The 11,823-nt window shown below is 59.2% G+C and overlaps 1 protein-coding gene across 2 annotated transcripts; it reads right to left on the reverse strand.

Moving 5' to 3' along the window:
* Positions 1–7,696: 7,696 nt before the first annotated feature.
* On the reverse strand, positions 7,697–10,571 carry LOC135443493 (zinc finger protein 92 homolog). 2 transcript variants are annotated; one of them, XM_064703731.1, is made up of 4 exons: positions 10,440–10,571; positions 10,124–10,259; positions 9,456–9,560; positions 7,697–9,278 (listed from the first exon to the last, which is right to left on the reverse strand). In XM_064703731.1, the coding sequence occupies exons 1-4, from the start codon at positions 10,446–10,448 to the stop codon at positions 7,756–7,758; spliced, it is 1,773 nt and encodes a 590-aa protein (XP_064559801.1). In that variant the 5' UTR covers positions 10,449–10,571; the 3' UTR covers positions 7,697–7,755. The 2 variants fall into 2 exon arrangements, with proteins under 2 accessions (XP_064559801.1, XP_064559800.1); XM_064703730.1 differs by having other exon boundaries at positions 7,697–9,281.
* Positions 10,572–11,823: the final 1,252 nt, after the last annotated feature.

An 11,823-nucleotide genomic window follows, 5' to 3' on the forward strand; every position in this document is an offset into this window, starting at 1 on the left:
CTGGGGCACGCTGGCCTGCTGGTGGCACCCCGTGCCCTGCTCCTTGTGTCCCCCATGTCCCAGCTGTGGCACAGAGCAGCTTTGGGGCTCCCCAGCTCCAAATCCCCACAGCTCCCCCCACCCTCGGGCACCAGGCTCATCCTTCACTGGCACTGTCCAAGCACTGGAAAGTTCTGGATTCTCTCCCTCCAGAGCAAACCATTTTCCAGCACTGTGGGGCTGGAGCGTCACAGGAACAGGCACCTCAGGAGGGAGCACCTGTCCCTGCCAGCGGTGCCAGGGCGTGCCAGCTTCAGCCAGGGCTGCAGAGGTGCCTGGGACTGTTCTATGAAAACATTATACTGGGTTTTATATAATTTATAAAACTAAAACTAAAACGAAAAATAAAAATAAAAATTAAAATAAAAATTAAAATTAAAATTAAAATTAATAAAATAAAATAAAATAAAATAAAGTAAAGCAAAGCAAAATAAAATAAAATAAAATAAAATAAAATAAAATAAAATAAAATAAAATAAAATAAACATAAACATAAATTAAAATAAAACTAAGAATAAAACTAAAAATAAAACCAAAGATAAAAATAAAAATGAAATAAACATAAACATAAACATAAATTAAAAATAAAAATAAGAATAAAAATAAAAATTAAGATAAAATAAATATATAATTATAACTATAACTATAACTATAACTGTAACTATAACTGTAACTATAAATGTAACTGTAACTGTAACTGCAACTATAACTGTAAATGTAACTGTAACTGTAAATATAGATATAGATATAGATATAAATATAAATATAAATATAAATATAAATATAAATGAAACTGGTTTAAAATATATATTGGTTAAAACTGGTTATAAATATATAAATATAAATATATAACCATATATTAGTTATGAATATATAAATATATATAGTTATATATATTTTATATATATAACTTATTTTAATAAGTTAACAAGTTAATATAACTTACTTTTAATAATTTATATATATTAAAAATACATATATTTTTATGCTTAAGTCTGCTCCCCACTCTGCTTTTGAACTACCAGCACTGCTGGGTAGTGTGTGACCCACACTCCTTCCAGGACCCACATCCCAAAGGTGTTCTCAGCTTTTCCACAGCTGTCCCTGCACAGAACGTGGTGTTTGTGGCGTTTGTGGCGTTTGTGGTGTTTGTGGTGTTTGTGGCGTTTGTGGCGTTTGTGGTGTTTGTGGTGTTTGTGGCGTTTGTGGCGTTTGAGGTGTTTGCGTGTTTGTGGCGTTTAGTGTTGCGTTTGGGTGTTTGTGGTGTTTGGCGGTGTTTGCGGTGTTTATTGTTGTGTTTGCAGTGTTTGTGGCGTTTGTGGTGTTTGTGGCGTTTGTGGCGTTTGTGGTGTTTGTGGTGTTTGCGGTGTTTGTGGCGTTTGCAGTGTTTGCAGTGTTTGCGGTGTTTGCGGTGTTTGTGGTGTTTGCGGTGTTTGTGGCGTTTGTGGTGTTTGGGTGTTGGTTTGTGGCTTTGGTGTTTGCGGGTGTGGTTTGCGGCTTAGTTTGTGGTGTTTGCGTGTTGTGGTTTGGTGTTTGTGGTGTTTGGGTTTGCGTTTGCGGTGTTGTGAGTTTGTGGTTTGTGGCGTTTGCGGTGTTTGCGGTGTTTGTGGCGTTTGTGGTGTTTGCGGTGTTTGTGGTGTTTGCAGTGTTTGTGGTGTTTGCGGTGTTTGTGGTGTTTGTGGTGTTTGTGGTGTTTGTGGTGTTTGTGGCGTTTGCGGTTGGTGTGCGTTGTGGTGTTTGCGGTCGTTTGCAGTGTTTGAGGTGTTTGCAGTGTTTGTGGTGTTTGCGGTGTTTGTGGTGTTTGCGGTGTTTGCAGCGTTTGCGGCGTTTGCAGTGTTTGCAGTGTTTGCGGCGTTTGCAGGGTTTGTGGTGTTTGCGGCGTTTGCGGTGTTTGGGGGTGTTTGTGGTGTTTGCGGCATTTGTGGTGTGTTGTTCGTGTTGTGTTTGGGTGTTTCGGGTGTTTGTGGCGTTTGCGGGGTTGTTTTGTGTTTGCCGGTTTGCGTGTTTGTGGCGTTTTGGGTGTTTATGTGTGTTTGCAGTGTTTGCAGTGTTTGTGGTGTTTGCGGTGTTTGTGGCGTTTGTGGCGTTTGCAGTGTTTGCAGCGTTTGCGGCGTTGTGCTTGTGTTTGCGGTGTTTTATTGCGTGTTTGCAGTGTTTGGTGTGTGTTTGCGTGTTTGCCTCCCATTTGGCCTCAGGCTGGGGAGGAGCTCTGACCAGCTGGGCCCCCTTTGATCAGCCAGGCCCCGTGGCCGCAGCATTCCCTGCAGCCCCTGGTGTTCCTCTTTTGATCCCTGACACATAAAATCCTCAAAGCCTTTCGGTCCAGGTGTTGGATTTTGCATTCCCCATCCCAGAGAGATCTCAGAGCACCCAATTTTCCAACCGGATCTCTCCCCAGCAGGGGCTGGGGGTTGGGGCAGCGCAGAAATTGGTGTTTTCCCTCTGTTTTCATAATTTAAATGGCAGAGTTTGGAACAAAGGCCTGTTCCCTTCCTCCCTGCTGCACCCACAGTGTCGGGAGCCAGAGCATCCCTCTGGCTGTCCTGAGCAGCCCAGACCCTGCCAGGGGGCTCACAAACCCTGGCACAGAGCCCAAAATGCCCCTGTGGGTTTGATTGTGACCCATGGAGCAAGTTACCAACCTTGTATGAAGATCTGCAAGCCACAGCAGTTTAGGTAAAATAACAGTGAAGTTATCACGGGGTGGAAAAGTAGATTTTAGGGTTTCTGGTATGGGGGTTCAGGGGGCAAGATGGAGGGAACTGGGTGTGTCCAGCCTTTCTCCTTCTTCTTCTTGGCCTCCATCTTCTGCTGTGATGGTGGCACTTACAGATTGGTTTAGAGTAGAAGCTCACTGTCTAACATAGGTGATAGGTATTGGGAAGTAACTGTAAATATTGTACACATAGTTTTTAGTATAAAGACATAGCACAGCCTGGGGGCAGGCAGAGTGCCTGGAACTGTCTTGCTGAGTGACCTCGGCAGGGCAGGAGAAAGAATTTTATAAATAAGATACAATAAACAACCTTGAGACTGAGAACTGAAGAGCTCTGACTCCTTCTTCAAGCGCCGGGTTGGGAAAAGAGACTTTCTAACACATCTCAGAGTCACTGTGAGCAGCCAAAGATCCCGACACCACGGCAGCTCCCAGCTCAGTTCTCAACACCCAAGAAGCTGCTCCCCATCAATCACAAATTTACCTTTTCCTTCCCCATTTGTTGCAGCCAGGGGCTCAGCTGAGGATGAGGCCCTCAGTCCCCACCAGGGGAATCTTCATCCCCACCTGGGAGCCGGATGGTTTGGAGAGCTGGTTTGGGATCCTGGCTGGGGGACATTCCCTTTTCCAGTGTCCCTTTTATTCACAAATTCAGCCACCAGTTATTGCAGCACTCCCCCCATTGCTTCCCAGTGAGGGCATCCTGCCCCAGCTTCCCCCAAAGCTCCCCTTGGCATCCTAGGGGGAATTCTCTCCAGAATCCCCCCTTTCACTGCATGGGCCACTTCCCATTCAAACCCTGTGGCTTTCCAAACCTTTTCCAGGGTAAGAACATTCCAAACCCTGTGGCATTCCAAACCCATTCCCAGCTGGGAGCATCCCAAACCCTTTGCTATTCCATTCCCAGGTGGAAGCATTCAAAACTGTGCCATTCCAAACCCATTCCTCGGTAAGAGCAATCCAAACTGTGCCATTCCAAACCCATTCCCAGCTGGGATCATTCCAAACTGTGCCATTCCAAACCCATTCCCATCTATGGCATTATAAACTGTGCCATTCCAAACCCATTCCAGGGTAGGACCATCCCAAACTGTGCCATTCCAAACCCATTCCCAGCTGGGATCATTCCAAACTGTGCCATTCCAAACCCATTCCCAGCTGGGATCATTCCAAACTGTGCCATTCCAAACCCATTCCCAGCTGGGATCATTCCAAACTGTGCCATTCCAAACCCATTCCCATCTATGGCATTATAAACTGTGCCATTCCAAGCCCATTCCCAGCTGGGATCATTCCAAACTGTGCCATTCCAAACCCATTCCCATCTATGGCATTATAAACTGTGCCATTCCAAACCCATTCCCGGGCAGGACCATCCCAAACTGTGCCATTCCAAACCCATTCCCAGGTGAGATCATTGGAAATGTGCCATTCCAAACCTATTCCCAAATAGGGCATTCCAAACTGTGCATTCCAAACCCATTCCCAGGCAGGATCATTCCAAACTGTGCCATTCCAAACCCATTCCCAGCTGGGATCATTCCAAACTGTGCCATTCCAAACCCATTCCCAACTGGGATCATTCCAAACTGTGCCATTCCAAACCCATTCCCGGGCAGGATCATCCCAAACTGTGCCATTCCAAACCCATTCCCAGGCAGGATCATCCCAAACTGTGCCATTCCAAACCATTCCCAGCTGGAATCATTCCAAACTGTGCCATTCCAAACCCATTCCCATCTATGGCATTATAAACTGTGCCATTCCAAACCCATTCCAGGGTAGGACCATCCCAAACTGTGCCATTCCAAACCCATTCCCATCTATGGCATTATAAACTGTGCCATTCCAAACCCATTCCCAGCTGGCATCATTCCAAACTGTGCCATTCCAAACCCATTCCCATCTATGGCATTATAAACTGTGCCATTCCAAACCCATTCCCAGACAGGATCATCCCAAACTGTGCCATTCCAAACCCATTTCCAGCTGGGATCATCCCAAACTGTGCCATTCCAAACCCATTTCCAGCTGGGATCATTCCAAACTGTGCCATTCCAAACCCATTCCCATCTATGGCATTATAAACTGTGCCATTCCAAGCCCATTCCCGGGCAGGATCATCCCAAACTGTGCCATTCCAAACCCATTCCAGGGTAGGAGCTCCCAGAAGAGCCCCAAACCCCCAAGAACCCTTCAAGCCCACCCTGGGCAGCTTTTTCTGCCCCTCCCCGTTCCAAGGGAGGCTGCCCTGCTCCTGCCAGGCTCCCGCTCCCATTTCCTGCCCTCTGGGGATCGCAGCTTCTCCCCAAAATCCCCCCAGGCCCCCCGATCCCTCGGACCCGCTGAAATTCAGGAGTAGGTCCCACCCAGCTGTTACCAGAATGGGTAAAACCGAAACCCCTCGGCCCCAAGGGACAGAATTCCTGCTCCCAACGCCACCCTGGCCCCAGGATTTCATTTCCTCTGGTTTCTGGCAGCACAGCCGGTGTTTCCTCAGAGCGCGGTTTCCCTTGGGAGCGCTGCTGTGGGGACAGAGGCACCGAGTGACCCTGAGGATGTGGGAAAAGATGGAAACGTCCTTCCAGACCCGATGCCACCCCTCGGGTGCCCGAGCCCCCCAGGTCCCAGCAGGAGCCGGGTCCAGCCTCTCCCTCCCTGCAGATCCCGGATCCAGGGGTGGAATTCCCACTTTTTCAGGAATTCAGGACATCCAGCCCCAAAAACTCCCGTCCTTGGAGCCACCTCAGCGTCCCAGCCCCCCGCGCTCCCGGCTCCGCGCTAATTTCAGGAATTTAATTGGGAAAACGGCTCCCGGCCGCGTGATCTTATCTGAAAGGAGAGAAGAAAAGGGAAATTGGGGAATTTTCCTGGTTCTCGGAGCACAAAGGAGCGCGCCCAGCGCCTCCCCCTCGTGTCCCGTCCTGCCGACCCCGATCCGGCGGCTCCTGCACGTGGGCTCCCGGCACGTGGAACTGGGACAGCCCAAAAAAGCCACAGCAGCCGGGGGTGGCACGGAGGTGACACGGTGACACCGCCGGGAGCGCTGCCAGCAGCCTCGGGGGGCGCCAGGCGGGATTTTGGGGGTGTTTGGGGATATTCCTCCTGGAAAGAGCTGCCCTGGGGGGGCTAAAAGCGGCGTGGAGGTGGCAATGGGGACACGGGCAGAGCTGGCACTGGGGACACTTGGAGTCAGTGGTGGCCCTGGGGACACGGGCAGTGGTGGCCCTGGGGACACGGGCAGTGGTGGCAACGGGGACACGGGCAGCGGTGGCACTGGGGACACGGGCAGTGGTGGCCCTGGGGACACGGGCAGAGCGTGGCACCTGGGGACACGGGCAGTGGTGGCACTGGGGACACGGGCAGTGGTGGCTCTGGGGACACTTGGAGTCAGTGGTGGCAATGGGGACACGGGCAGCGGTGGCACTGGGACACGGCAGTAGTGGCACTGGGGAAACGGCAATGGTGGCAATGGGGACACTGGAGTCAGTGGTGGCCCTGGGGACACGGGCAATGGTGGCAATGGGGACACGGGCAGCGGTGGCACTGGGGACACTTGGAGTCAGTGGTGGCAATGGGGACACGGGCAATGGTGGCAATGGGGACACGGGCAGTGGTGGCACGGGGACAGGTGCACAGGGATGTCCATCTGGGGCACTGCTGGCAGTCCTCCAGCTCCGTGGGCGATAGGCGTGTGGGTGGGGCCGGCGTGGCTCTGGGGACACTTGGAGTCAGTGGTGGCACTGGGGACACGGGCAGCGGTGGCACTGGGGACACGGGCAGTGGTGGCCCTGGGGACACGGGCAGTGGTGGCAATGGGGACACTTGGAGTCAGTGGTGGCACCGGGGACACTTGGAGTCAGTGGTGGCACTGGGGACACGGGCAGTGGTGGCACTGGGGACACGGGCAGTGGGGCCCTCCCCATTCCCGTGGGAACGCCACCATCTGTGCCCTGCTCGGTGACATCCGGCCGGGGACACTCCCAGTGCTCCCAGTGCTCCGGCTCACTGGGAAGGGAGGGGAGCTCCCTGCACCGACTGGGCCGTACTGGGAGCACCTGGGGGCTGCAGGTACCCCCCAAGTGTGTAATATTCGCCCCCTCAGCCTCATTCACATTTTTTACTCATTTCCACATTAACTCATATTTTTTGACATTTGTTTATTTGGGGAAGGGGGAACACTGGGGGGAGGACACGTGGTGGCTCCTGCTGTCACCAGAGCCCTGTCATGGTTCAACCACGACAAAGAGCCCAGAAGAGTCTCCTTCCTCCCCTCCCTCCCTTCCTCTTCCTCCCTCCCTGCCCTTCCTCCTAATTAAAGGGAATAAATAGAATAGGAATAAATAGAATTAAACAGAATAGGAAGAGCAGAATGGGGAAGGAGAAGCGAAGTGAGCAGAAGAATAACAACTGGAATAACTTAAATAGAATAAAATAAAACAGAAAGAATAATGAACGACATAGAAAGAAAATAAAATAAATAGACTTAAAGAAACTTCTGGCCTTAAATACAAACATGGGGCAGGGCATGGGAAATGCCCTGAGGGACATTCCAGGATCCAAAGGTACTTCAGGACCTGAAGAGAACACGGAGAATTCATCCCAGAGGGATTTTCCAGGCTCTGGGAGAACCGGGAAGCACCGGAGGACATTGCAAGGTCCAGAGGGACACCAGGAAGTGTCCTGAAGACACTCTGAGGTGTGAAAGGCACATGGAGAAACAGCCCCGAGGGATTGCCCGAGGTCCAGGGGGACGTGCGGAAACATCCCAGACGCTGTAAGATCCAGAGGGAACACGGAGACACATCCCGGCGGGATTTCCCGGGGTCCAAAGGGACACAGAGAAGTGGCACCGGCGGGGCCACACCCACCGGGGCCACACCCACCGGGGGCCACACCCACCGGGGGTCACACCCACGAGGGTCACACCCACCAGGGTCACACCCAGCGGGGGTCACACCCACCGGGGCCACACCCAGCGGGCCACCGGGATGGCCTGGCTACCGCTGGGCACCCGCCGGGAGCTGCCTGTCCCCGAGGGCCTCCCCAGCCCTGAGCACGTCCCTGGCCTCGAGGGGGTCCCTGTCCCCAAGCACGGCCCCATCACTGTGACGGTGCCTCTCATGGAGCAGGTCCCCGCCCATGAGGGGGTCCCCGTCTCCACAGGGCTCCCTGTCCCTGAGCGAGTCCCCATCCCCACAGGGGTCCCCATCCCCTTCCCTATCACCCATCACCCTATCGCTGAGTGGGTCCCCATGCCCACGGGAGTCCCTATCCCCATCCCTATCTCCATCCCCATCCCTGTCCCCGCAGGGGTCCCTATCCATGTCCCTATCCCTGAGCGGGTCCCTGTTCCCACAGGGGTCCCTGTCCCTATCCCTGTCCCCGTGGGGGTCTCTGTCCCCACGAGGGTCCCTGTTCCTGTGGCTGTCCTCGTCCCCGCGGGTGTCCCTACCCTTGTCCCTGTCCCTGTCCCCGCGGGCGTCCCTGTCCCTGTCCCCATCCGCACGAGGGTCCCTGTCCCTGTCCCTGTCCCCGCGGGAGTCTCTGTCTCCATGAGGGTCCCGGTCCCTGTGGCTGTCCCCGTCCCCGCGGGCGTCCCTATCCTTGTCTCCGACCCTGCGGGTGTCCCTGTCCCCCCGAGGGTCACTGTCCCTGTCTCTGACGCTGTCCCTGTCCCCACGAGGGTCCCTGTGGCTGTCCCCGTCCCCGCGGGTGTCCCTGTCCCTGTCCCCATCCCCATGAGGGTCCCTGTCCCTGTGGCTGTCCCTGTTGCTGTCCCTGTCCCCGTCCCCACGGGTGTCCCTGTCCCTGCGGCCGCCCCTGTCCCCGTCCCCGCGGGTGTCCCCACCCTTGTCCCTGTCCTTGTTCCCGTCCCCGCGGGCCCGGCACTGCCGCCGCGTCCTGCGGTGGGAGCTGAGGCTGGCCCGCGTGGCGAAGGCGCGGCCGCAGCGGGCGCAGGGGAAGGGCTGCAGGCCCGAGTGGCCGCGGCGGTGCAGGGAGAGGTGCCCGCCGTGCAGGAACACGCGGCCGCACTCGGGGCACGGCTGGGCGCGGTGCTGCTGCAGGTGCAGCACCAGCCTCTCCCTCCCGCTGAAGCTCTTCCCGCACGGGCCGCACACGAAGGGCCGCTCCCCGTCCGGTCCCGGCGCCGTGTCCGGGCAGCGCGGGGCCCGGTGCGAGCCGCGGTGCCGCAGCAGGTCCCCGCGCAGGCAGAAGCTGCGGCCGCACTCGGCGCAGCCGTGCCGGGCCCGGTTCCCCCGGCGCAGCTTCTTGTGCGCCAGGAGGCTGTGGCGGTGCCGGAAGGATTTGCCGCAGGTGCCGCACACGTACGGCCGGCCCGGGGGCGCCTCGGCCCCGCCGCTGCCGCCGCTGAGGAGCCCCGAGGCCGCCGGTACCGGCCGGGAGAGGGCCCTGGCACGGCGGCCCCGCGCGGTGTCACGGCAGCCGGAGCGGGGGACACCGGAGCCCGACTGCCAGCGTCCCCCGGTGCCATCCTTGCTGTCAGAGCTGCTCCAGGCACCTGCTGGGGACACGGGGTCACCGTGGGGGAGTCCCGGACTCCCGGCTGCTGCCAGGACCACCCCTGTGACACCATGGGGGACTCCAGCCCAGCCCAGCCCAGCCCAGCCCAGGGGTGTCACACCGGGGGCTGTGGCCAGGGCCACCCCCAGCCCCACAGGGTGTCCCGGTCACTCACAGCTGTCGGTGGTGTCGCTGCTGTCGCTATCTCCGCTGTGCTCCCCAGGGCAGGGCGCCTCCCCGTGTGACTCCTCCTTCATGTGGGGGAACTTGGAGTTGGGGTCTGTGACAGAGAGAGGACCCTCAGTGCCCCCCGCCATGCCTGGGGAGGGTCACGATCACCGGGAACCGTCACCAGGCCGGGGGCTGTGCTAGGGGCGGGGGGCCGGGGCACCCCCAGCCCTGGGCACCTCCAGCCCGCGGCACCCTCAATCCATGGCACCCCCAGCCCCGGGCACCTCCAGCCCATAGCATCCCCAGCCCATGGCACCCCCAGCCCCATGGCACCCTCAATCCATGGCACCCCCCAGCCCCGGGCACCCCAGCCCTGGGCACCTCCAGCCCCATGGCACCCCCAGCTCCATGGCACTCCCAGCTCCATGGCATCCCCCAGCCCGTGTCACCCCAGCCCTGGGCACCCCCAGCCCATGGCACCCCCAGCCCCGTGGCACCCCCAGCCCGTGTCACCCTCAGCCCTGGGCACCCCCAGCCCCATGGCACCCCCATCCCCGTGGCACCCCCAGCCCGTGGCCCCCCCAGCCCTGGGCACCCTCCCAGCCCCTGTCACCCCTAACCTGGGCATCCCCAGCCCCATGGCAGCCCCAGCCCCACGCCCCCATCCCTCACCCAGGCTGGCCACCATGTCGTAGTTGTCGCACATGACCTGCCGGTGCAGCGCCCGCTGCCAGGGCGCCAGCTGCGCCCACTCCTCGCGGGAGAAGTGCACGGCCACCTCCTCGAATGTCACCTCGGGGGTCGCCCCCTGGCAGGGACAGCGGGGGGCTCAGGGGGGGCCCTCGCTGCGCTCCCCGTGCGGGTCTCCGGGCTCTGGGGGCCCGAGCCCCGCTAATCCCTATGGGGACAGCCCCGGTACCCCCCAGCCCTCCGCACGGCCCCCGGAGCCCCCCGCCCCCGGCGCGCCCCGGGCTCGGCCCGGGCTCACCCGCTGCATGGCCGGGCGGGCCGATGGCGGCGGCGGCGGAAGGGGCCGGGCCGGGGGAGAGCGCCGGAACCGGGGCTGGGGGCAGCGGGGGCCCGGGTAAGGGGCGGCTCTGCGGTGCAGTGGGTGCCGGGATCCGGCTCCTTCCCGTGCCCGGTGAGCCCGGGATCCGGCTCCTTCCCGTGCCCGGCGGGTGCCGGGATCCGGCTCCTTCCCGTGCCCGGTGAGCCCGGGATCCGGCTCTTTCCCGTGCCCGGCGGGTGCCGGGATCCGGCTCCTTCCCCGTGCCCGGCGGGTACCGGGATCCGGCTCCTTCCCGTGCCCGGCGGGTGCCGGGATCCGGCTCCTTCCCGTGCCCCGCGGGTACAGGGATCCGGCTCCTTCCCGTGCCCCGCGGGTGCCGGGATCCGGCTCCTTCCCGTGCCCGGCGGGCCCGGGATCCGGCTCCTTCCCGTGCCCGGTGGGTACCGGGATCCGGCTCCTTCCCGTGCCCGGTGAGCCCGGGATCCGGCTCCTTCCCCGTGCCCGGCGGGTGCCGGGATCCGGCTCCTTCCCGTGCCCGGCGGGTACCGGGATCCGGCTCCTTCCCGTGCCCGGTGAGCCCGGGATCTGGCTCCTTCCCCGTGCCCGGCGGGTACCGGGATCCGGCTCCTTCCCGTGCCCGGTGAGCCGGGATCCGGCTCCTTCCCGTGCCCGGTGAGCCCGGGATCCGGCTCCTTCCCGTGCCCGGCGGGTACCGAGATCCGGCTCCTTCCCGTGCCCGGCGGGTGCCGGGATCCGGCTTCCTTCCCGTGCCCGGCGGGTACCGGATCCGGCTCCTTCCCGTGCCCGGTGAGCCCGGGATCCGGCTCCTTCCCGTGCCCGGTGGGTACCGGGATCCGGCTCCTTCCCGTGCCCGGTGAGCCCGGGATCCGGCTCCTTCCCGTGCCCGCTGGGTACCGGGATCCGGCCCCACTCGCCCACCCGGCAGCATCACCCGAGCCCCAAATGGGGCCCCTCGGGACACGACCCCCGTTCGAGTCAGCCCCCCAAATCCCGAGGGACCGGCCTGGTGACCCCCGGGATCCAGGAACCCCGCACTGGATCTCCCACACCGGAGGACCCCAGCCCGGAGGGTCCCACACCTGTGGGACAGGGACACCCCCGGGGTCCTGCAGCCCCTGTGCCCAAACCCCCAGAACCCACCCGGGTGGCACCGCGTGTCGCCAGGCAGAGCACAGCCACACACCCGGCCAGTGGCACAGGGTGTCTGTGTCCCAGTGGGACCCCCAGTGACAGCCCCAGTGTGAGACCCCCCTCCAGTGACAGCCCCAGTGTGAGACCCCCTCCCCATCTGTCCCCAAGAAGCATCGGGGGCGTTGGTGCCACCCCCGTGGATGTGACAGTG

The sequence above is a fragment of the Zonotrichia leucophrys genome, chromosome 2 (assembly GCF_028769735.1).
Source record: "Zonotrichia leucophrys gambelii isolate GWCS_2022_RI chromosome 2, RI_Zleu_2.0, whole genome shotgun sequence".
Lineage (NCBI taxonomy): Eukaryota > Metazoa > Chordata > Aves > Passeriformes > Passerellidae > Zonotrichia > Zonotrichia leucophrys.